At 42.1% G+C, this 26,494-nt stretch overlaps 1 protein-coding gene across 1 annotated transcript; it reads left to right on the forward strand.

Annotated features, from left to right (window-relative positions):
* The first annotated feature begins 60 nt into the window (after positions 1-60).
* MCCC1 (methylcrotonyl-CoA carboxylase subunit 1) lies at positions 61-23,625 on the forward strand. Its single transcript, XM_082224154.1, has 19 exons — positions 61-229; positions 2,902-2,948; positions 3,672-3,811; positions 4,952-5,047; positions 6,681-6,802; positions 7,568-7,715; positions 9,458-9,579; positions 10,988-11,099; positions 12,141-12,222; positions 13,659-13,786; positions 14,650-14,833; positions 15,046-15,155; positions 15,728-15,944; positions 16,190-16,276; positions 17,888-17,937; positions 18,455-18,592; positions 19,443-19,550; positions 21,111-21,182; positions 23,389-23,625. Exons 1-19 carry the CDS (start codon positions 165-167, stop codon positions 23,506-23,508), a joined length of 2,148 nt encoding a protein of 715 aa, XP_082080280.1. The 5' UTR covers positions 61-164; the 3' UTR covers positions 23,509-23,625.
* The last annotated feature ends 2,869 nt before the right edge of the window (positions 23,626-26,494 follow it).

The raw sequence follows: 26,494 nt of genomic DNA on the forward strand, positions 1-26,494 counted from the left end.
TTCCCTCGGCCGGCAGAAGGGCGCTCCCACTTCCCGCGTCGCCGTCCTCCTCCTCCTCCCGGGGCCGCCCATGCCCTGCCTCCTCCCGGGCCCTCCTGATAGGCCCCTCCGCCGCCGCGGCCCGGCCTCCCGCTCCCGCCCGGCCCACCTCCCTCTCAGCAGCCATGGCGGCCTCTGCTCTGGCGGCGGCGGAGTGGCGTCTCCAGGCCCTGCGGGGGCTGCAGTGCCCGTGAGTGCGGCTGGGCCCCGGCAGGGAGGACGGGGCGCGGAGCGGGAGACGAAGAAGGGAGGCCCTGCAGGAGTGGACGGGCAAGGCCGACGCCTCGGGGCCTCGTCGTGGGGGCGGGGAGGGGGGAAGCTGAGCCGCAGCATCCCTCCCCCTCCCCGCTTCTCCTTCATCCGGAGGGGGAAGGCGACGAGGCTTCACCCCGGGGCTCGGCGGCCCCAGAGAAGAGGGCGCCTCTGAGCATGTGCAGAGTGCATTTTTATTCCACCCTCCAGTCCGCAATAACAAGCAGGACACTCCCGCATGTCTTTCCTCCGAGGCAGGGATACTTCCACTGTTAATTTCCACAAAATTGCTGGGTTGGGGGGTGGGTTATGTTTGTGTGCGAGGGGAATGGGGACGCTTCTGAATAATAATAATAATAATAATAATAATAATAATAATAATAATAATAATAATAAATAATTTACTATTTATACGCTGCCCATCTGGCTGGGTTTCCCCAGCCACTCTGGGCAGCTTCCAGTAAAATATTAAAATACAATAATTCATCAAATAGTCTAAAAACAGTGCTCGTATTTAATAAGAAGCAGCTCTGGCTCCTTCAGATCTTCCAGATGCCTCTTGAAATAAATAAATACAGGTGTGCCAGGGCCAGATTTCACCTGACCAGCTGGCAGCTTGAAAGGGCATTGGAGGAATGTGTGTATGTTGTCCGGGAGGAAGCAATATCTGTTTTTCTCAGGCAAAGTGTTACTCAAGAGGTATCAGAAGGAAATGTTTGAAAACTGATGAATGACTGTTATAGATAGATAGAAGAGGATTTACCCTACTTGACTATTTTGTGGACGGGTTATAACAGGCATAGGCAAACTCAGCCCTCCAGATGTTTTCCCATCATCCCTCGCTAACAGCACCAGTTGTCAGGGATGATGGGAACTGTAGTCTCAAAACATCTGGAGGGCTGAGTTTGCTAATGCCTGGGTTATAACAATGTCTAAAAGCAGAAATTGGTAATTGAACAGTGTAGGGGGTAGAAGGGATGAATGTATTTTGAAATGATAGTTGGAAAAGTTATTTTACTGGGAGCAGCAAAGGAAGGGGGAAAATAAATTATGGAAGATCAATAAAAATAATTGGCAAAAAAATGAAAGGGCATTGCTTCGTGGCGACAGTGTTACTATAAGCGGTTTGCGTGTGGAAAACCATAGGGTCCCGGTGATGCTACAAAGCATTGCTGCCAACAAGTGGGTTAAGTTTTTGTGTTTTTGTCTGCAGAGGTTGGCTTGCATGGCAAACACGAAGATGGCATGGCTGCGTGGAGCAGCTGGAAGAAGGGTGGTGGTGTTTGGGCGAAATGGAGCTTAGGGCTGTATTCTTATGTCGCTGGATCGGCATGGGTAAACAGTTCCCATCATCTGTAAAGAGAGCCAAGCAAATTCCTGCATTGCAGGGGGCTGGACTACAAGACCCTCAGGGGTCCCTTCCCACTCTACAATTCCATGATTCTATAAACTCTTCTAGGACACAATGGAGGAGCTCTTGTGGGATCAGGCCAGAGGCCCATCCAGTCCCAACATTGTGTCCTCACAGTAGCCAGGCAGGTGCCTATGAGAAGCCCACAAGCAACATGAGCACAACAGCGCTCTTCACACCTTCCATTCCCAGCAATCGGTTAGAGGTTTACTGCCTCCAACAGTGGCTAATATATTGTGGCTAATAGCCACTTATAACCTAATCCTCTGTGAATTGGTCTGAACTTCTTTTAAAGCTACCTGTTTGCTGGAAGGAACCAGACACCCCGAATGGCTCGTCCTTGTGGAAATTGTTGAATGGGTATAGGATTTTGCCCTGGGATGGCCAGTCCAGTAACATATGAATTCAAAACAACTAGGCAGGGGTGTAGTAGGACCCAAGCAGCTGCACCCTATAGGTGAGACAATATTGCAACCAAGCTTGGTGGGATGAGCCCCATCACTGGCTTTCAGACATCTGATAAGGCAGCTTTCCGTGCTCCTAATTGAAATCATTATAGACCGGGCATACTTTTTGAGATGGCATAAACAGTATTTCCAAATTTGGCCACACCACAGAAAAGGCAATGCAACATTGATTGTCTTGTTCTCTGTCCTGGGGAAACCCAGCCAGATAAGCGGAGTATAAACAATATTATTATTATTATTATTATTATTATTATTATTATTATTATTATTATTATTATTTGCTTCCTAGCCTGGAATTTCATACTTGATGCTGTATACTGAGCTGCCATTTCTGTTGACTCCCAAGATTTCTCTTTCGGTTAGTTACCATCAGTTCAGACAACCCCATCAGCACATTGGTGAAGTTAGGGTTGTCCCTATGTGCATTACTTTACACTTAACTTACGTGGAACCACACCTGACTCTTCTTCTCTGTCTTGTTCTCAGCCATGTAGATATGACCAAGTGTACATTTTAAGTGCTGCATTCACACAGCTATGTTCTTCAGATCTGTTCTTACCATGTAGTAGCTCAACTGCAAAAGGAATTGTTAAAGATCAGTCAGGTTTTTTCTTTCTTACTGGGTTCCTCTACCCTTAACAATTGTATCCAGCATTTTATTTCCACCCCAGGAATAGCTCTATCGGCTAAATTTCTACTTTTGTTTTATACTATGTTGTTTCCCTCTTACAGAAAGTGGATCTGGACAGCAAGAGTCAGAAAATACTCTTCTGCAAAAGGTGAACTGTTTGGATTATTGTATTTACAGGGGGGGGGAAAGTGTATTTAATGTTAACATTTTTGTAGCATCAGCTCTGCTTTTTTAAAAAATTAAACGCTCACCCTGGGTGCTTGCATCTGAACGTTTTATTTGCAAAGAGCTTGCTGAAATTTGGCAAGCAGGTAGATGGCAACAGTGTTTCTTTACGTATTGAGCTTTCCTCTAGAAAAAGTAAATCCAGATTAAATGGGAGAAATACACAAGCTGACATTTCAATGGTAACCATACAGCGGTACCTCAGGTTAAGTATTTAATTCGTTCCGGAGGTCTGTTCTTAACCTGAAACTGTTCTTAACCTGAAGCACCACTTTAGCTAATGGGGCCTACCGCTGCTGCTGCGCCGCCAGAGCCCGATTTCTGTTCTCATCCTGAAGCAAATTTCTTAACCTGAAGCACTATTTCTGGGTTAGCGGAGTGTGTAACCTGAAGCGCATGTAACCTGAGGTACCACTGTATTGTGTTGATGATGCAAAAAACTTGCATGCACGAGGAGCACCCATCTCACACAAAACCCCCCCACCTCTGCAAGCACCCACTTCCTTAAGCGAAGAAGCTTTTATTCATGATGTGGAAGACATGTTAAAAATAATAATAGTAATGAAGTTGTGCTACTGTTAGCAGTAACAATCAAGGTTTAACACCTTTGAAACTTATTTTCTCCTTTTCTAAAACAAACAAACAGGACAAAGGAATATTGAGAAAGTCCTTGTGGCAAATAGAGGTGAAATAGCATGCCGAGTGATGCGGACTGCCAGGAAGATGGGAGTGAAATCTGTGGCCGTTTACAGTGATGCTGACAGGAATTCAATGCATGTAGCAATGGTAAAACACACATTCGTTAAAACATGTAAGGGGCCAACCCTGAAAACAATTGTGAAGAAGCGGAATTAAGTTGAACATGCAAAGCTGATTTAAACTGAGTCAGTAACAGATAGGTAGCCGTGTTGGTCTGCCATAGTCAAAATAAAAAAATTCCTTCCAGTAGCACCTTAAAGACCAACTAAGTTAGTTCTTGGTATGAGCTTTCGTGTGCATGCACACTTCTTCAGATACACGTGTATCTGAAGAAGTGTGCATGCACACGAAAGCTCATACCAAGAACTAACTTAGTTGGTCTTTAAGGTGCTACTGGAAGGAATTTTTTTATTTAAACTGAGTCAGATTGTTGTTCCATATGTAACCGGGTTGTCTGCTCTGCCTTCTCCCCTCCATGTGGCTGATTTGTTCCCCAGAGTTTGTAGACGTCAGCTTTCCAATTGTAAATTGAAGTGACATCTTTTCTTTTAAAAGAAAGGGACAACTGAACTTGGAAGAAACAGAAAATGCTTGTACAGCCATACCTTGGTTTTCAAACAACTTAGTTCTCAAACCTTTTGGCCCCTGAATGCCACAAACCTGGAAGTGAGTGTTCCAGTTTGCAAACTATTTTTGGAAGCCAAACATCCGATGGGGCTTCTGCAGCTTCCAATTGGCTGCAGGAGCTTCCTGCATCCAATCAGAATCTGCACTTTGGTTTCCGAACATTTTTGGAAGTCGAATGGACTTCCGGAACGGATTCCGTTCAACTTCCAAGGTACGACTGTAGTAATTAATGCAAACATTTCCACATCTGGAAACTAATGACTCAGTCCTGCTTTATTTGTATCTAGCCTTATTCCAGTTCCCTGGAATATGTTGGAAAGCCAATATACAGATTTATTCTTAATTATATTGCAGACTCAAGTTAAGGGCTCTTTCTTTTAAATTTTCAGACCTACACAGTTTCTTATGTATAAGTCTCTGTATACTCAGTGGAACTCAAAGTAGTCTATAAATTCTGATTCAATTGTGGTTCTGCTGTTTAAGGCCCCCCCCCCCCTAAAAAAGGTGTCTTGGAATGTAGCTCTAAAATTAGCTGTTCTGCAATTGTCTGAAATGTAACCAAATAATAATGTAAACACAGGTCCCTTTATTTCATTACAGGCAGATGAAGCGTATTTTATTGGCCCAGCACCATCTCAACAAAGTTACCTGTCCATGGAAAAGATAATGCAGGTGGCCAAAAAGTCAGCAGCGCACGTATGTATTATAACTCGCTTCTTCATTCAACCTGCTTATACATGTATTTTTAAATAGATGCTATTCAGTATTGAGTTTTACGGGGGCAGCCAAGGCCTTAGGAGCAACTTAGCACAGAGTTCTGTAGTTCCACAATTGAAGAGATTCTCAACTTGGTAAATGTGAAGTCCTACATGCATCATTTTAACAGTTAGAAAGACATGAACTTCACTTTAAATCAGATAATTTTCCTTGGATCCCCCACAAGACATTAGGGGTTGCCTTCCTGTTCACTTTTGCCTTTCTCCACTAAAGCTACTTGTGTGGCTCATCTGAATTTTACGGGGAGTGTGTTTTCTCATGTGCTCCTCCATGTGCACCTAAATCAGCAGCTGAAGGGAAGTTGGTGAGGATATGGGACGGGACTTTATTCGTGATGGCACACACATTGTGGAATTGACTCACTCCTTAGTGTTTACCACCAGAAGCCAAGGATATCTTAGAATAATAGAATCCCAGAATCATAAAACTGTAGAGTTGGAAGGGACCCCAAGGGTCATCTAATCCAACCCCCTGCAATGCAGGAATATTTTGCCCAACGTGAGGCTGGAATCCACAATCCTGAGATTTTGAGCTAAAACATTGCTATTTTCTTTTAACTCTGATATTCCAGTTGGTTTTGTTTGTTTATACATTTGCTGGTATTTTAGCTTTCATTTTAAGTTTGTAAGGTTGTATGTCTAGCTTTTAAAAAAAGAAAACAGAAAACATGGGTTGTGTGTTTATTTCATAGGTTTGTTGTTTTATTTTGCTGCTTTGAATGCCCGTTTGGTGGAGAATGCTGTAAACAAATGGTTCAAATTAATTATTAGGGCTTTAGCTACATAGGGATCTGCTTTATACCAGATCAGATTTCTTCTCCATCCAACTCAGCATTGTCTGCTTTGACCACCAGCAGCTCTCCAGGCAGAGGACTTTCCTACCACCTGCTAATGAGAGATGCCAGGAGCTGAACCTAAGTTATTCCACATGCATTGAGCTGTGGTCATTTCCCATAAAGCTGAGCTAGGGAAGGCTGTGTTCTTGCAGCACTGCTGATGCTCCTGCGGTGTTCTGCGCTTGGGCAGAGCTTAGTCGTTGCATCCAGCGTCCTGGTCACACTTCAATGACGCAACATGTGCTAACTGAAGCAAATGAAAATTTGTGCATTAGATATAATAGTATAGAACTTCGTGTGCCATAAGCCACAGGCATAGGCAAACTCGGCCCTCCAGATGTTTTGGGACTACAACTCCCATCATCCCTAGCTAATAGGACCAGCAGTCAGGGATGATGGGAGTTGTAGCCCCAAAACATCTGGAGGGTTGAGTTTGCCTATGGCTGCCATAAGCAGTTAATAAAACGGTATTTCCAGTATCCAAGCCTAGAACTTGATTCTACGTTCCTCACTGATTTTCAAAGAAAGCTACAAGAAACCAAGGCAGACTGTGGAGCATCAGAATGTCGTTCTGATGAACAATATCCTTCAGATATTAGGTCACTGGATTTGGGGCTCTGTGCAGCTTCTGGAATAGTTAATTGAGGGAAAGCTCATGCAGGGCACTGTGAGACCTGCCAGTCTCATACAATATGCCCTTGGTACTTCCTGTTTTAGGCTATCCATCCAGGCTATGGCTTCCTGTCAGAAAACACAGAGTTTGCAGAGCTCTGCAACAAAGAAGGAATCATTTTTATAGGTCCTCCTTCATCTGCCATCAGAGATATGGGCATTAAGAGGTACTCTGTTTTGCTTCACGGCTAAACCTTTTTGTACAGGGATGTTTACTATAATGGTTAAGATGGTTTTGGGTCTGACTGTGATGGTGCTTTACCAACCTAGTGCTCGCCAGAAGTTTTGGACTACAATTCCCATCAGCCCCAGGTGCTGCAGCTGATGGGAGTTGTAGTCCAGAGTGTCTGGAGGTTACCCAGTTTGGGCAAGGCTGTTAATATAGCCTTGTGTTTGGGCTCCCCCATCCCCGCTTCTGTATGTGCAATGAATTAAGCCTACAGCGTTGTCACTGGTTTGTGGGAATGACCACAAAGTTATATGGTGAACCTCAGCATGGAAGGAAATCTGACTGTGTACAAGGCTGTAGAGCAAGACTAGAATCAAGTTTCAAAGCGTGACATGGCACTTTTCTTACGCAAGCATAAAATTTGCGCTTTTTGAATTTAGCCCTCATAGAGTTGTGGGAAGAACTCTATAAAGAAAAATAAAACAAACAGGAATTTCCCATCTGCTAAAACTGTTTTAAATCTCATGGGCTGATCAGATAAGCATTTTATATGCTGCATGTTCGCATACCGGCAAGTTCTAGTTTGCCCCCTTGTGGCTTCCCAGCATGCATACATGGCAAAGGGTACAGTTCCTTTCTGTATGAGAAAATTGTAATGTTGGTAGCAGTCCTAGATTGTGGGAATAAAATGCAGACGATGAGATGTGTAACAATAAGCCCTCACTGACATTGCCACTGAGTATCGAAAAATATTCTTTTGAAGCACTTCCAAAGCTATCATGTCTGCTGCCGGGGTTCCTGTTGTTGAAGGTTACCATGGTGAAGATCAGTCTGACAATTGCTTGGAAGAGCAAGCCAGAAGAATAGGGTATCCAGTCATGATCAAAGCAGTTCGTGGAGGTGGAGGAAAGGTAAGGGCAAAGGAATTTGATCCTCAGCTGATCTACTGTACAAACAGAACAGAGCAAAGATCTTCAGCTCCAGTAAATGAATGCTTAAGGTGTAATGTGCCAATCACTGGGCCAGCCTGACATCTTGGACCCTGGTCACACTACAAAGTTATCCTATATGCCAAGGGTGGCTAATCTGTGGTCCTCCAGATGTTGCTACACCACAACTCCCACCAGCTTCAGCTGGCATGGTCAATGGTTAAGGATGATGGGAGCAGTTTTAGCCACATCTGGAGGACCACAGAATAGTCAGTCCTGCTGTGCATTAATAGTGAACTCAACCTCTTTGTGAGAATCTATGTATTCAAACAGCACCATTCATATTCAGGTTTGCAGGAATACAAAAAAAATAAAATAAAACCCTCATTGGGGGGAACCTAAAGGGACACGGGTGGCGCTGTGGGTTAAACCACAGAGCCTAAGGCTTGCCAATCAGAAGGTCGGCGGTTCAAATCCCCTTGATGTGGTGAGCTCCCATTGCTCGGTCCCTGCTCCTGCTAACCTAGCAGTTCGAAAGCACATCAAAGTGCAAGTAGATAAATAGGTACCGCTCAGGCAGGAAGTTAAACGGCATTTCCGTGCGCTGCTCTGGTTCGCCAGAAGCGGCTTAGTCATGCTGGCCACATGACCCGGAAGCTGTATGCCGGCTCCCTCGGCCAATAAAGCGAGATGAGCGCCGCAACCCCAGAGTTGGCCACGACTGGACCTAAGGGTCAGGGGTCCCTTTACCTTTAAAGGGTTTGGGGGCAGGGGCAAGCATGCAACAGGACTTCAGAAGCTGCCTAATAAGGACTGTGGCTGCTCAGTGAGCACAGAATGCTGACAGGGGGAACAGAAACAGAAAACCAGGGAGGCGCAGGAATGGCGTGTCCTGGAAAAGACATGATGACTAGCTGACTGGTGGAAACATGAGCCAGAGCACTCCATGTTGCAACATTTGCATGTGGGCCTCAGTTGCCTTTTATCCTTATTTAAATTGCTAGCTGTCACCTCTCCATTAGCACCAGGGCTTGTTGTTGTTGTTTAGTCGTTTAGTCATGTCCGACTTCGTGACCCCATGGACTGGAGCATGCCAGGCACTCCTGTCTTCCACTGCCTCCTGCAGTTTGGTCAGACTCATGCTGGTAGCTTCGAGAACACTGTCCAACCATCTCGTCCTCTGTCGTCCCCTTCTTCTTGTGCCCTCCATCTTCCCCAACATCAGGGTCTTTTCCAGGGAGTCTTCTCTTCTCATGAGGTGGCCAAAGTATTGGAGCTTCAGCTTCAGGATCTGTCCTTCCAGGGCTGATTTCCTTCAGAATGGATAGGTTTGATCTTCTTGCAGTCCCTGGGACTCTCAAGAGTCTCCTCCAGCACCATAATTCAAAAGCATCAGTTCTTCGGCAATCAACCTTCTCCAAGGCTGAATTACTTGGTTTCATACAACTTTGCCATAATGCATGTTTTGACCATGGCCGTAATGTGCCTAACAGGAAAGCGTGAGACAGTGGTTGCCAGTTTGGTCCCTCCTCAAAGTTATTACAACTATATGTTATGTACTCAGTGGCACCTGAACAGTAGCTGATTCAAAGTTAGTACTTGCGTGAGTGATTCATCCATATTGTAAACCAACCTAGCAAAAAAGGATTTGGGAAATCCTATTGTTTTTCACTCACTAATTTTTGCTCAATATTATTCTAATACACTGGTTTTTATCACCGTAGGGCATGAGAATTGCTCTTTCCGAAAAGGAGTTTAAGGAACAATTGGAATCAGCCAGGAGAGAAGCCAAGAAGTCTTTCAACGACGATGCCATGCTGATAGAGAAATTTGTAGATAATCCACGGTAACCAAACCATCCATCTGCTTGTAATCTCTTTAATGAGTTTGTAGAACAAAAGTAGGAGAATTGATGGGGGTGTCTCTGAGTGTGTGTCCTACGGCAGGTGAAGCATCAGCGAATTTGCCCCCCCCCCCATCTCAGAAAAGCATGTTCGGGACATTTGGTAGGTGCACAGCACTCCTGCTGCCCTGGAAAATCCAGCCATGGCTGGAGGGAGGTCAAAGCTTGGATGGCTGTTGGGGTGTTGAGCAAGGGAAACTGAAGATGCCTCATAGACAATTTCCCTAGAGCTCTTGGGACATGGCACCCGAAGGTTGCTGTTTTTGCTGGGTGAGGAATTTATGATAGTAAGAGATGCAGCTATCTCACCCCCCCAAAAAAAAACCCTCTTTCTCTTATCACTTTTTCCCACTTCAAGATACTTGCAGACCACAATGTATAGTACTATATATTTTAATAGTAGCAATGAACTATCTATTTAGAAGGCATATGCTGGGTTGTATGGTGCATGCTACAGTAGACTTCACTACAGTATAAAATATTTCAGGGTTATAGTGATCTCTCTAATCTGTGTTACCAATTGTGAAGCCCCCTTAAAGTAATTGCAAATCACAGGTCCTTCAAGATAACAGTTGTGAGAACAAAACTTACATACACTGAGAAAGCAGGCAATAATAGTTTATTTATATGTGTATACTTTGTTATCTGGTAGCCTCGTGACACATAATGTGTGAAAATGCATTCTGAAGTGTGGAGTATTGATTCCAATATATTAGTGATAATTATTCTGGAATATGCTCTGACCCTATAGACATATATAGTTGTGACAGTGCAAAGTGTAGCTTGCTATCAAAACTTCCTAAAAGGGGCACTTTAAGTTCCAGGATAACAGTTTACTACAATGCAGATCACATGCTTGGTTGTCTTTCTGATCCTTCCGTTCATTTAGGGTTTTTAGCACAAGGTAACGAGTCAAGACCTAGTATTTGATATTGCAAACATCAGACACATCGACCTTGTTCTGAATTGCTGTTTGAATTCTAGATCTCTCTGATAACTTACTACTATTTGAAAACAAAAGTGTGCTTTTGATAAATGTTTGCTTAAGTGCACAGACCTGATGTTAAAGATCAGCATGTTTAAAGTTCTTTTAAGTATGATGAAGGGTAGAAGAAAACACTGATCTTCCTGAAGTTTAACATTGTTTCCAATTCTGAAAAATAAGATTATCTTTAATATATGATAGGTTGTGCTAGTTGTCTTGAAGTGGCACAGACTACCGTGATGGAATAATGCACTTTGCTCTTTAAAAAAATGGCACTAATGCTTCATTGGCACTGATGGACACGAACCTTTATTCATTAATATTTACATCTGAACCTTTATTTGTTAATTTTTACACCCGAAACAGGCATGTAGAAGTTCAGGTATTTGGAGACCAGCATGGCAATGCAGTTTATCTGTTTGAAAGAGATTGTAGTGTACAGAGAAGACATCAGAAAATTATTGAAGAAGCTCCAGGGGTGAGTGACTAGTTTCTGAAAAGGTGATTGAAATAGATGTAAGTGCCTTTTTTGGTTTACTTTATTAACATATTTTTTGTTTTTCACATGTGATACCAATGGCTTCTTGGTATATATTATTATTATTTTTTGCAGAATATAATACTAGTTTCAGAGACACCCAAACACTTCTAACATGGGATTTTGTGTGTGGTTTTGTTTTTTGTTTTTTTGTTTTAACCACATTGAGTTTGGAAATCATGATTGCTACCCCAGTATCCTGTTGCTAAACTGTATAGCACATGCACACACTTCTGAAACTACTAGAGAAGCTACTTTTTCTGGAATGTTCTGTTAGTTTATCTGGGGTATATTGAGCTACCTAAGCTATTCCTGAAATGTGTTTTATACTGGTGATGCCTCATTGGTTCGACCATGTCTCTATTATGTTCAGCTTACTGATGACTTTGTAACTTATAAAGTAGCACTCTGTGCGTTGGCAGCTAAGAAGAGGAAAGAACTAGAGGAAGGAAAGAACTAGATAAAATAGTGGTCAACTGCAAAGGGGATTCGGATATTTAATTTGGCACATTTTACTAGAGAATCTTCTGCTATTCTGCTTTATGCAACAAACAATCTTAGTAGTTGTGACCGTGGTTTATATTGTATGTGTGGTGCCTGATGATTTTTATGGTTATTGCTGTTTTTCCTTTTGTTATTTTTCTGAATGATGCCATGGCCTATGGCTAACGCAATAAAAGTCTATGATGATTATGTTCAGCATGTGGTTCCAGCAGACTTTATTTATTTAAGCCTTCCGTCAACATGCTTATATTTAAAGGGGCTGGATATTTTTCTTTACAGGTTTTTTAAATCATAAGAGTACAGTTAGGTGATCTGTTCTGGTACACCTTCTCTGTAAGGTTCATTTTATATAGATGAAATGTGGCTTGAATAACTGCATGTGAAAAGAAGAGGGGTTTTTTAAAAATCTGTTTTTCCCCAGATACAAGCACATAAATGTGGTATAAATGTAGTAACATCATTTCAACCTTTTCTTAGCCAGGAATTAAGCCTGAAGTAAGAAGGAAACTTGGAGAGGCAGCTGTCAGGGCAGCTAAAGCTGTGAACTATGTTGGAGCAGGTATTGCAAACTTAACTTCCTTTTAGTGCTGTATTTAGTTTCACATATGTTTCACATATGTACCCATAGTTTCACATATGTACCCATATGGGAGGTATGTTTAGAGGAAGGCTGCTTTAAGTAGAATGGTAGAGTTTATAAAGTGATTCTAGCTCTAAATTGGGTGGTTAAAATTCTAAACTGCAAAGGAAGGATTAGGGAAACACCACCCAGAATAATATTGTCTGTACATTTATTTATTTTTTCAATCTAGATGTGAAGTCTGCAGCCACAGATTTAGCTAGCTATTTTAAGTGAACATGTAAAGGTCACTCATCTTTTTCTTTGTGGCTCTTGGCTGTGTGTTCCCTTTCTCTCTGCCGTTTCATTCCTTGTTGCCTTTCCCCTCTCAGTCTCCTGTCTTTTGGTTTTCTTTTCATGCCCTTCATAATTCCCTGCACCTTGTACTTTTATTTTCCTGGGATGTTCAGCCCGCACACTGAGATCCAGCACCGAGGGCCTTCTGGTGGTTCCCTCACTGCGAGAAGTGAGGTTACAGGGAACCAGGCAGAGGGCCTTCCTAGTGGTGGCGCCCGCGCTGTGGAACACCCTCCCATCAGATGTCAAGGAAATAAGCAACTATCCTACTTTTAAAAGAAGGCAGCCCTGTTAAGGGAAGTTTTTAATGTTTAATGCTGCATTGTGTTTTTAATATTTGATTGGGAGCCGCCCAGAGTGGCTGGGGAAATATTATTATTATTATTATTATTATTATTATTATTATTATTATTATTATTTTCTGCCTCACTGCTTCTGTCCAGAATAAGGGAAGCTCAGCCAGCCACTGGCCCAATTGCACACCATTCTAAGCCAAAGCATGACTTAGCACAAATGTGCTGCCTTTCAAGGAGGATATCACAACTACTTTGCTTTCCCAGGGGTTTTTAAGTCAGTGCAGTGCAGCAGCTAAGCCCAGGTTTGACTTAGTGTGTCATTCAAAGCCAGGCTCGTGGGTGAGATCTCCTCTCCTTAACCACGATCTGTAGCTAAAGCTTGTCCTATGGTTTGTCCTATGGTTGCAGGTTATGGTTTGAAAGGCATGCTGTGCCAAACTTTGGCTGTCCTGCACTGTCCCCAAAAGCCCAGGGAGGGGCAAAATGACTGCAAGCTTCTCTTCTGAAGCCAGTGTGTTTGTGTGGTCACAGTAAGCCAGAATCTGAATAGGTTTAAGACTGCATTTGACTGAGAAATATTTCCACTGGATTAGGGTGTTATACTTCCTGGAGGGTTTCCAAGCTGTGGTTTTGGATCAGGTTTTTAAAAATATAGTTAAGATGCTTCATATTGACAACAGACAGCAAACTCTGCGGACAGTGGCGTTATGCTGGGATCAGTGGGACTTTGTTTAGAGAAAGCATTTCCACCGCTATTAAATGTACCAATCTTAAATATTTCAGGAACAGTGGAGTTTATTATGGATAGTGAGCATAATTTCTATTTCATGGAGATGAACACCAGGCTGCAAGTGGAGCACCCAGTTACTGAGATGATCACTGGGACAGACTTGGTGGAGTGGCAACTTAAGGTAAGGGCTTATGAGGGCAGCATCCATAGGAACATAGGAAGCTGCCTCTTACTGAGCCAGACCCTTGGTCCTTCTGATTCAGAATTGTCAGTGCTTATTGGCGGAAGCTCTCTATAGAGTTTCAGACTGTGGGCATTCCCAACCCTACCTGAAGGTGGTGGGGATTGAACCAGAGACTTTGTGCATGCCAGTTAAATGCTCTGCCTGTGCCTCCATTTGAAGCCAAGCATTGCTTTTTAACACCAGTGTGGGGAGGTTTCTCCTTGGGACAGTGAATTCTCACTCTTTCTGTCTGGGCTGATGCTAAATTGGGCATTGAATGAGAGTATGTAAATGCAGTAATATTAGAAGTTAAGGATGCATCGAGAATGGCATGCGGGAAGTCACTTGAATGAAATTGTATTAATTGGGAAATATTTTGTATAATTAGGTTGAGATCTGGAAAATCAATAAAAATAATTGGCAAAAACGTGAACGAGGATCTGGAATAGACTTGCTTCAAGTTATTCCACTGTGTGAGTGCTTTCCCACACAACGTTTGCTACAGTCTGACATGAGAATTAAAAATGGGAAGGATTAGCTAGTTGCAGGTATTATAGAATTCAATCTTTTGCTCTGTAGATGGTTTGTGAATGAGAGTTTAAAGCAGGAATTGCCAACCTGCTTTTCTGTCTGCTGTACAGCTGTCAAAGGCACAAGAACCCTCTTTTTTTGTGCAGTGTAAACCCTAAACCTCAAATACCTCAAGGATTTCTACTACTCAAATTTTGCTGCACGATTTTTCTGTGATTCCTTGATACCCTCACAGTCCAAAGACACTATTCTCAATCCTGTAGAAAAAGCAAAACTCTTTTTCTTTACAGATTGCTTCAGGGGAGAAGATTCCTTTGACTCAGGAAGAGCTCTCTCTTAATGGACATGCTTTTGAAGCTAGGATCTATGCCGAAGATCCAAACAACAACTTCATGCCGGGGGCTGGACCCTTATTGCATTTGTCTACACCACCCTCTGACAGTTGCACCAGGATAGAAACCGGGGTAAGACAAGGTAAACTGAACCTCCTTGCTGCAAATTAGTGTCAGGGACATTCTTTTCGCTTTAAGGGGGCGATCGTAGTTTCGAAAGCAAAGGTTTAGTAGTCTACCCTTTGCCTTGACCAGGTTTTCCATACCTGACTAAAGGAAGTAACGGGGTACGAACTGACTCCTTTTTAAGTTACTCATTCTGGCAAATTGCTTCCCCAACTCTTCCTATTTCAGGGGATGAGGTTTCTATATACTATGACCCAATGATTGCCAAGTTAGTCGTTTGGGCAGAGGATCGTCAAGCAGCGTTAAGGAAATTAAGATACTGCCTTCGGCAATATAATGTAAGTACAGGCGACATTATGATTTATAAAGTTTGGGTCCTATCCAGTGCTTTTCTTCTGGGGGGACGCAGGGGTACGCGTACCCCTAAACATTTTGTGCTGCCCTGACCAACAGACCAGCTGTCTCTGCAATAGCAGCACGGACTGGACATTTGTCATTCTCCCTGCTGGTGCCCAGGGAGGGGAGTCTGGGGCAGCCGTGGTGGAGGCGATGGCAGTCCTCCTCCTTCTCCTCCTGCCAGGCTAGAGCCAGCCAGTGAGTACTTGTCCCTCCTTGTTCAAGCCAACCCCGCCATCACCATCGTTCAAGCTCCGCCACCTTGAGTCCCTCGTCTGGGGGTTGGGGGGGGGAGGAAGAGGGGGAGCAGCCAAAATGAGAGTACCCCTAAACATTTTTAAAGAAAAAAAGCACTGGTCCTCTCTGATAAAGTAGGGGAGGGAGACCTGTGGCCTTCCGGATGTTCTTGGACTGCGTCTCCCATCATCTGTGACTATGCCTGTTGGAGCACGTGACTGCGGCAAATGGCTTGCCTTCACCTGGTGTGCATTCTTTGTTCCCTTTCCCTCGGCAGATTATAGGGCTAAGCACCAATGTTGATTTCTTGCTGGACCTCTCAGGCCACCCGGAGTTTGAGGCTGGAAATGTTCACACCAATTTTATTCCACAACATTACGATGAGCTATTTCCACCCAAAGAGGCAATATCTGAAGTGGCCTTATGCCAGGCAGCGCTTGGACTCATACTGAGGGAGAAAATTGTGACCGACACTTTCAGAATGCAATCAGGAGGTAGGCTTGAGGCATCTTTGGCTTTTTAGAATCCTTTCTGTTACAGGGAAGAATGTGCCATGTGTGTCTACTCTCCCTCTCTCCCCCCTCTCTCTTTCTTTTATTTATTTGTTTCACATTCATAAGCAACAATTTTCCAGATCCTATAATTGCTTACAAGCAGAATTCTCTGCTTGAAAGAGCTCCCCCATTCATTTCAGTGGAGCATTAACTGAATCTTTCTCCCTCCATTTTTTATATTCCAGATAAGTTCTCTCCATTTGCATCCAGCAGTGGAAGAAGAATAAATATACCTTACGTTAGAAACCTGACTCTTTTAGATGGTGAAAATAGTAAGTGACTTAGTTCTGAATGCCAAGAATTTGAGTGGCAATCTTTATTCTATAGTTGAGGAGGACAAAGAGACATACAAGAGTACAATAATTCAAAATGCCGTTCTTTTATGATTTATATAGATCACTTGGCATGTACTTAAACTGCAAGCATGGCTTTTTGTTTTCTTTGTTACTTTCATCAGAGCTGCCCCATATTTCCTGTTTGTTTTTGCAAAGACCTGTTTTGTTCATGCTGTTCAACATTCTCAAAACTTCGGGAAGCAGACCTTGCCACTACTGCATGCTTACATAGGATTAGATGTGCCCTAGGTATAATACTGAGGGATTTTAGTATTTTGTGGGAGCACTCAGGGCTGATTTCCTTCAGAATGGATAGGTTTGTGGGAGACCTTTTTTGTGCTAAGGGCTGCTTCACCCTGCTGGAAAGCTGTTGGGAGGCTACATATATGTTTCAGTGTTGTATGCGCAGTCACACACCCTTAACACATGCAAAGACAGGCACATAGTCATATATGCACAGAAAGCTATTTCCCATGAAAACTCTACTCAGGTTTCACATTCTGTTTTCTCTGAAGTTTCTGAAAAGAAAGGAAGTTCTCCAACACCCTTCCCTGCCCTGACATGCAAAAAGAACTCAGTTGTCTAAGCAGCACATCTGAACCACAACCCCTCTCTTAAAACAATACATTTCAGGATGCGGTTGCATCCTAAAAATCGATGGCATGCAGTTGCTTTTTTGCAAAATGGCATGCAGTTGCTTTTTTGCACATTTGCAAGGGGCCACAATTCGAGCCCGAGCCCTAGAAGGCCTTCTGCATTGACACCAAGTGGTCATCCGCAATTGGCAGTGCCTTCTCAGAAGTTCTTAAAGATCAGCTTGGCCTGCATTGGGGAATGTGGTCTGCTAGGTAGCCTAGTCCTATGTTGTTTAGGGCTTTAACTGCTAACAACAAAACATGGAACATGGCTTGGTAGCTGACAGGTAGCCAGTGCATATCTAATACAATGGTACCTCTAGTTACGAACTTAATTCATTACGGAGGTCCGTTCTTAACCTGAAACTGTTCTTAACTAGAGGTGTGCTTTCCTAATGGGGCCACTGCGCCGCCGGCACACGATTTCCATTCTTATCCTGGGGCAAAGTTCTCAACTTGATTTAACTCTTCTAGGTTAGCAGAGTTTGTAACCTGAAGCGTTTGTAACTTGAGGTACCACTGTACGTGTAAAGCTGTGTCTCCCACCTAGCAGCTACATTTTGTACTTTTCAGCCGCTTCTGAACCAGGTGCAAGGGCAGCCTCACGTTAGTTTAATTGTGAATCACTGTAGAGGCACAGTATGGCAGAAGGTGGAAGATGACGAAGGAACAAGGAGCCCACTCTTGTGTAGAATGGGGAGAGAGAGCGGAGGTGAAACTACTTAGAGCTTTCAACGGATAAGTGGCATACAAATTTTAAAAATAAAGATAAATGGAGCAGATTTGAGCAACTTTAAAGAGGTGCAGCTCAATTGGATGTGCATTATTTTTGGGTTTTAATTCCTCCTCTCCCCTAAAAAAAAACCCACAAAAAAACCACTTGGAAGTAATTTAAATCTTTATTTTCTAACAGAAGTGAATATGACCATAACCTACAATCGTGATGGATCATATGACATGCAGGTAAACGTCCTCTATGTAATTTGAGTTCCTTTTTTTGTGTAGTTTTTTACAAATCCTTTGTGGCCTATATGTATTTGACCCAATCCCATCTTTGTGGACTGAGACAAATAGGATAGAGTTTCTAAGGAGCTTATGGGTGCCTTTTTCCATATTGGTGAGTCTTAATGTTTTCTCCTGTCATCCACCCTTGGAATACAGCGTGGTCTCTCCATCTCCCAAGCTTACCGTATTTTTTGCACCATAACACTCACTTTTTTCCTCCTAGAAAGTAAGGGGAAATGTCTGTGCGTGTTATGGAGGGAATGCCTACGGGTGGCATGCCTACGGATTTTCCTCCTCTAAAAACTACGTGTGTGTTATGGTCGGGTGCATGTTATAGAGCGAAAAATACGGTATTTCCTCAAAAGCGGTACCTGGACCAGGGAGTTAAAATCCTGTATTGCTGCATTGCAAGAGATAACCTAGATAACCCTCAGGATACCTTCCAATTGTCTGATGCTATGTAATTGTATTTCAGATACAGAATAAATCTTTCCATGTTTCTGGAGATCTTTCGAGTGATGGTGATTTGGATTGCATAAGATGTTCAGTAAACGGAGTTGTTCATAAATCCAAGGTGGTGATTTTGGGCGACGCCATTCACCTCTTCTCACCGGTAATATTTTCTACTTAATTTATCTGGAGAATAAATTCACAGCCAGGGAAATGAGTGGGTTTTTTTTAAAAAAAGGGAAACAATTACAGATCTGGATACATCTATTTACATTTGGGAGAACAGGGACTGAATGTGTGGCTCTAAACTTTTATGTAAGCAGCCCATAATATTCTTGTGACACTTGAAAATTCATAGCTTTAATTAGTAGCTAAGGCTAATTAGTCGATACTGAACTGTTCAATGAATATATTGGCTTGTAAAGCTAAATGCCTCACATCTTTAAGTCATAAGGATGGGGAGTTGGGGCATAGATCTTAAAATTTAAAAGAATATCCTAAATGACTAGATGTCTGTGTAAGCTCCTGTGAATCAGGGCTGCAGTATTTGAAATGTATTCATGAGGAATTACACATTTTTAATCCAGCCCATTCATATTCATGCTTTATATCATTTCCAAAATATGTGTTGGCTTAGACTCGCATCTTTTTCATACATTATTGTTATTGCTACATCTTGGAAGTAAGTTAAGTCTAAGTAGGCTTGGGAAGTAAATTCAATATAAGGTAACAAATTACCTTGGTGTTTTCTGAATTACATTGACAACCTCCTTTATAAGAAGGAATATTCTGTTGGTGGTCTCAGAAGGCTGCTTTTTCAGTAAAAAGTGATTAAAGGGAATTAAAATGGTTCTCTTAGTGAACATCATGTAAACTCCTTGTCAATAAATCAAGTGTTTAATGTGCATCCTAGTTACACCTGTCATTTCAGGATGTGGAAAATATAGGTTTGTACCAGCTGTAAAAAGTGTTGTTGCGCTCATCTGTTCTTGGTGTATTTTTATTTTCTCCAGGAAGGTAGTGAGCAGATTGGTCTTCCTGTGCCAAAGTATTTATCCGGAGTGGGTTCAGTTGGAGATCAGGGTGGGGCTGTGGCCCCCATGACGGGGACAATAGAAAAGGTAATTCTGGAGGGATCTGTGTGTGGGTGTGGCAGAGCTTTTTCTCTTTGTAAACTGCTTTACAGGTTTTTAAAAACAATTGGCATATGAATTTTATGAAATAAATAAATATATGAGGCGCATTGCCCTTTTGTACCAAAGGTGATGCATTGATGTGTCCTACGGGTTTCACTCCTGGTTACTTGTCATCCTTCCTTACTGTAGAGTGTGGTTGCCTTCAGTAGATTGCTACTTACTTTGCAACTAGCCGCTTCCTTTAAGCTCCTCTGCTGAAGAATCTTGAGGAATTGCAGCAAATTCTGGAGCATGTTCTCACTTCATGCAAGGCAATTAGCAGGTCTTTTGAGTCTCCTCCCCCCCCCCATGTGAACTGAGAATATGGCCAGGAACACACCAGTCTCCCATGCTTGTATGGAAGACATATAGGGGAATTGAAGACAAGATTATGTTCAAGGAAGCTTGTCCATTGCTATGGATCTTCTCACTGAAGCTCATTGAGTTCCTCAAGTAAATTTCCTGGGACTCCCTTGAAAAGGATTTCTCAGCTGTCTTCCTTCTTCATTGCCATCTGACTGTAATCTCTTTGTCCTCACAACTAGCTGTTGGTCCACATCATCTGCTGTCAAACATTATAAACCCTCTAGGCTGCATTGCTGTTCTGTGCTGCTGCTTTGTTCATCAGTTTGCTTTGTGGCTTTAGTTTATGATATTATTATTATTATTATTTGTACTTGTTTTAATAGTGGCATTTTTATAACTTGCCCTGGGACTATTCCATGAAGGGCCAGGCATTAAGTACGACTCATAAACAAAGATGGCAGGTGATTTCATGTTCTCTAATTCTTACAGCCCGTTTACTCATGGTGTGGATTTACTTGCAACTGGGGGCTCCTCTGGACTTTTTTTTTAATTGCACATGCATGATGATATGCACTCACGATGCTGTCAGGGTGGTCATACATGATCCCAATTTTCAATATTTCGGGATGCTCATACAGTACAGCTTCATGTCCAGTCGGTGCATATACTGTAGTGTCCTGCTGAAATCCTGTAACCACAAATATTCCGGGGGTGTTTTTTTTGTGTCCCACTTTCATTGCACTATTGCCCCTCCGGACAGCGATGATGTGGTCGCATTGGCGAAGCAAAGCAGAACAACTAAAGCAGAATAAATCCATTATTAATACACTCTTACTATGTCAAGAATATATTGCAGAACACACCTGCAATAAAACACCAGTCTGGAACATACATATAGCAAGAGCCATGACCAGTCATCCCTCCCTAGAGCATATGCCTCTATAATACATACATGGTGATAAATGTTCACATGAACAAATTATATTTTTGGGTGCACATTTTCATAGGTGCACTTTTAAAATGTCACTGTGTTGAAGAAACCAGCTGCAAAGGTAAACCTAGAAAAAGATTGCCATTCTTCATCCTCACACAAGGAATCTTTTGTGCTCTTTATTGCTTTCTGTAAACTTGGAGAGAAACTCTATATTTGTATAGGAGGAACGTGACACCTGGTTTCTCACTCGCTTTTCAATTTGTTAGGTGTTTGTGAAAGCTGGTGATAAAGTCCAAGTCGGAGACCCGCTGATGGTTATGATAGCTATGAAAATGGAGGTGAGTATCATAACATTTTAATCATGGAGAAGACAAGAGGGATTTGGTTTTGGTTTATTAGCACATCATATAAAGTGTGCCTTAAATGTTGCAGGCATAGTATGTTAACTGACTAGTTGTTTAAGGATTGTGCTGGTTTTATTGGCATGACAGATTTCTAGCTGTAACAAACTGTCCTAATGTTTCCCAGGAGCAAATCTTCCATTGCGTTTGCATGCTGGAATATTCTGTATAGTTTAGAAAAATGATCCCTCCCCCCCCCCCCGGTCATTTAAGCATTTCTGTTCTATCCAAGGCTTGGTGCTATACAAATTCCAACAAGCAAAGAATCTCTCTAAAAACCACTGCATTTTTTCTTCATAATGCTCCTAGTAATTAATCTAAACCGTTGCAGGGTATGCATTTATAACTGTGTTTTGGCCTTGCTGGGTTCCTTAATAATAACCTCAAACAAACTGGCTCAGTTTGCCTTATTAATTGGATTCCACCTTGCACACTGAACTATTGTTAGGTACTGTTGTAGAGCAGTGTGTAAACAAAAGTGGTGCCATGTCAGAAATGGTAGAAATTGTAACTTGATGCTAAGTGACCCTTTTCCTCAAGCATTATATCATGTGCGAGCTTTTGACCCATCATTTTGATATAGCCTTGCATGACACACACTTAATTTCTAAAGCCAAAACCCAAAAATATCCTCTTAAGCACTCAGTCTAGCCTTAAAGGTTTGGAGCAGGGGAGAAAAAGACAAAATCTAGGGCACGTAGATGCAGCTACTGGAGGGCCAGGTGATAGAACCTTCAGCATCCTACCAGAACTTTGGCCAATGTCCCAGCCACCTCTGCCAAAGTAATTAAAATGTGGTCTTCAATAGAATATGATTCGTAATATGCTTTTACAGGTATAAATCTGTGAAATTTGTAGGACAACGATCAGTGCTGTGATAAAAGTGCCCTGGGAGCAGTGCTATCATGGCACCGGTCTGTTTGGGAGGAACGAGAACCTCGGCTGAGTCTGGGTACCACTTCCTCCCCAGCAGACAGTGTGATCACCTGATTGGCTGATGGGAGGATGCCCCATAGCTCTGATGCATCACAGTGCAATAGATAACCATCGTTCGCACGGAAAGGGTTAACTTCCCACTCTGCCCCATCCTACTCTGCAGATAATTGTTGCTGTGATTGTTGTTGTTTAGTGGTTTGGTCATGTCTGACTCTTCATGACTCCATGGACCAGAGCACTCCTGTCTTCCACTGCTTCCCGCAGTTTGGTCAAACTCATGTTGGTAGCTTCGGGATCACTGTCCAACCATCTCATTCTCTGTCGTCCCCTTCTCCTTGTGCCCTCCATCTTTCCCAGCATCAGGGTCTTTTCCAGGGAGTCTTCTCATGAAGTGGCCAAAGTATTGGAGCCTCAGCTTCAGGATCTGTCCTTGCAGTGAGCACTCAGGGCTGATTTCCTTAAGAATGGATAGGTTTGATCTTTCAAGAGTCTCCTCCAGCACCATAATTCAAAAGCATCAATTTTTCAGCGATCAGCCTTCTTTATGGTCCAGCTCTCACTTCCATACATTACTACTGGGAAAGCTTTAACTGTTGCTGTGATAAGGTTACCTAAAAGCAAAGTGATATGTTCTTATCTGTTGGGATGGAATAGAGGAATCCAATACTGACGCTAGGTAGCTCTCCCTGCCCCCCTACCTTAACATTTCTGCATCCATTGTTGTACTTGGATATTTATCTGTATCGATAAAAATTAAAATTTCTGTTCAGTAAATCAGCATTCTTTCGTTTGAGCCCTGAACCATGGGTTTTGGGTATAATGTCTGCACAGGAATCCTGTACAGTGGTACCTCAGGTTACATACGCTTCAGGTTACAGACTCCGCTAACCCAGAAATAGTACCTTGGGTTAAGAACTTTGCTTCAGGATGAGAACAGAAATCGTGCTCCAGCGGCGCGGCAGCAGCAGGAGGCACCATTATCTAAAGTGGTGCTTCATGTTAAGAACAGTTTCAGGTTAAAACAGACCTCTGGAACGAATTAAGTACATAACCAGAGATACCACTGTATTGGCTTATAGATGATCTGCATATTTTAAATGAGGTGCCCTAATATATTGCTCTTATTTGTACAACTGATGGTGCCAACTTGAAGTTTTAAATAGAGAAACAGTGATTGTTTAGCTAATGTATACTTCTTTCTCTGCAGCATACCATACGGGCTCCAAAGGCGGGAATAATTAAGAAGGTTCATTACCAGGAAGGATCACAGGCCAACAGACATGCTCCACTAGTTGAGTTAGTGGAAGAAGACTCTGAATCTGAATAATCCCTGGTGAATGTCAGTGATGCCTTTCGATTTTTTCCTGATTCTTTTTTATTCCTCAAGAAAACATCTTTATATTTTATTAATTTAATTATTACTAATAAAATGCTATTATAATAATTTGAATAGTTTCTCATCACAACTTTAGACTGCCTCCAAATTCTGTGCTTCACTTGATTACTCAACAACTGATGCAAAAACGGCAGAGTTTTGCGGCCCCTTAAAGACTTAACACATTTATCACTTTCATGGGCTGCAGCTCATTTCACCAGGCACAGGAAGCATTATTCTGAGTTGTGGGCGCTTTGTGCCTGGTTGGGATGGAATCATAAGCAGTGAGGTCACTAAATTGGAGAGAAGTACAGACAATGATGATTACCAGCCAGATAGGCGGGGTATAAATAATAATTATATAAATTATTATTGCATATTTAACCGTGGTCATTCAGACACACACACACAGTTGGAGTGATTACACACCTGAAGGGGGGGCAGAACTGCTTCCAAGTTGACAATGGGTGATGTGAAAGTTCTGGCTGTTGAAGGAATTTGTAATGGCTCATTCAGACGAGCAAGGCATCACGGGATGCTGTAGTCAATGAGTGGTAAGGATGCATCATTGGGAGATTGTGGTCTCTCCTTCATTGGAGGTTTTAAAGCAGAGGTTAGATGGCCATCTGCCATGGATGCTTAAGTTGAGATTCCTTCATTGCAGAGGGTTGGACTGGATGATCCTCGTGGTCCCTGCCAACTCTACAATTTTATGATTCCATGGTACATGCCACGTAATGGCTAGCTGGTTGTGATGTACACTGACAGAGCACTCCAAACACATAGGCCGAAAGAAAGACACTTGTTAGTAAAAGTGCAGTCTCTTCACTGTTTGCACAGCTGAATGTGTTCCATGTAAATGCAGTTTAATTTAGCTAGGCTAGTTTGTACAAAACTTCTGTTACAGGAAAGTTTCATTTTGGACAGTTGGCCAAGTGTGCTCCATCAGTTCCAAAGTGCACTTAGTACAGAATGCTCCACTCCATCTGAAGGCAGCCCTGAATTGGGAAGTTTTTAATGTTTGATGCTTTATTATGTTTTATATACTCTGTAAGCCACCCGGGAAACCCAGCCAGATGGGTGGGGTATAAAATAATAATAATACCAAGGTGGCTGTCACCGATGGAAGCAAAGGCTCAGAAAAAGCTCAATATGGAGGCCAAATGGCCGAAATATTGGGAAATTTTGGAACAAGAAGGAGACAAATTGAAACTGCAGAGTTTTGAGAAATTAAAAGATAAAGTGAGATATTGGCTTCATTATTATCAGATAATGGAGGCATACAATTTGGATAAGAAAGTTGGCTTCCAGATGGAAAAATCTAAATTGGAAACAGAACTGTTAGAACCCAAAACCAAGATTTTGTCAAAAATGTATAACTTGCTGCTGAAATGGAACACTCAGGATGAGACGGTTAAATCTGTCATGATTAAATGGGCACAAGATGTGGGACATAATATTATGCTTGCTGACTGGGAACAGTTGTGGACCACAGGGATGAAATTTATGGCATGCAATGCCTTAAGAGAAAATATTATGAAAATGATATATAGGTGGTACATGACCCCAGTCAAGCTTGCAAAAATTTATCATTTGCCCGATAACAAATGTTGGAAATGTAAAGAAAATGAAGGTACATTTTTTTCACCTTTGGTGGACGTGCCCTAAGATTAAGGCTTTCTGGGAAGTGATTTATAATGAATTGAAAAAGGTATTTAAATATACCTCGAAGAAACCAGAGGCTTTTCTCTTGGGCATGGTTGACCAGTTGGTGTTAAAAAAGGATAGAACTTTCTCTATGTACGCTACAACAGCAGCAAGAATACTTATTGCAAAGTATTGGAAGACGCAAGACTTGCCCACTTTGACTGTATGGGACTAGCAGAAATGACCGGCAGAATCCGTGACCAGGGAGAAGAGTCGGCAGAAGATTGGAAAAAAATTTAAGGACTATTTACAAAAATACTGTAAAATTAAGGAATGTTGAATGATGTTGGATTGAAATTAAGTGGCTTCTAGCTGTAATGGTACAAAGGAATATGATAAAATGGTTTTCTTTTTATAAGTAAGAATTTAAGGCTATAATAGCCTAAGATGTTGGAGAGAAAATAAGGTGTTTTTTTGTTTTTAAAGCTGTAATGCTTTGAGATATGGATTTGCTGCACAAATAATTTGAACTGGATAAACAAGAAGGGGAGGTGTGAGGAGGTCAGGGAAATGTGTTATGAGAAAATAAGTTGTGAAATTTATGTGTTTTTAACTTTTTTCTTTTTATGTATGCTTTTTTCTTTTTGTTTGTAAAAAATTGGAAAATTTAATAAATATCTTTATAAATAATAATAATAATAATAATAATAAATAATAATTGTAAAAGTTGCTCCAGCTTACAGTTGCACTATTCAGTTTCTTTTCTAAACTCAGTGTATAGAAAATGCAAGTAGAAAGACATAGGTTGAAGTTGGCCTGTATCAAAAGGGGTTCTGATGCTTCTCCAGTGCATTGAAAAATGCATAGAAGGGGCTCTGTGAGCTGCCATATCCTCCTCACAGTTGGATCAACTTATGTACTAAAAATACAGTATGCACCTAGAGCTCTTCCAAGGAGTCTTTCCTTGTTTGAATCTCTTAGCACATTATTATGATTCTGTATTTATTTATACTCAATCTTTCCCCGTTGGGACTCAAGGCAGCTTGCATATAAAAATGAGAAGATGGTGATGATAAATAGTTGATAGTGTCTGTTAAAACCATACAAATAATTAGAATAGAAGCAGCACGACACCAGCCCTTTCATTAAAAGCAGTCAATTCCCAAAAGCCTGTTGCAACAAAAAAAAAAGTCTTCCCCCACTGGCGTAAAGAGGAGGAGCAAGCCAATCTAGCTTCTCTAGGGAGGGAGTTCCACAGTCTGGGAGCAGCTGCTAAGAAGGCCCACATGGA

The sequence above is a fragment of the Podarcis vaucheri genome (genome assembly GCF_965113315.1).
Source record: "Podarcis vaucheri genome assembly, chromosome: 5".
Classification (NCBI taxonomy): domain Eukaryota; kingdom Metazoa; phylum Chordata; class Lepidosauria; order Squamata; family Lacertidae; genus Podarcis; species Podarcis vaucheri.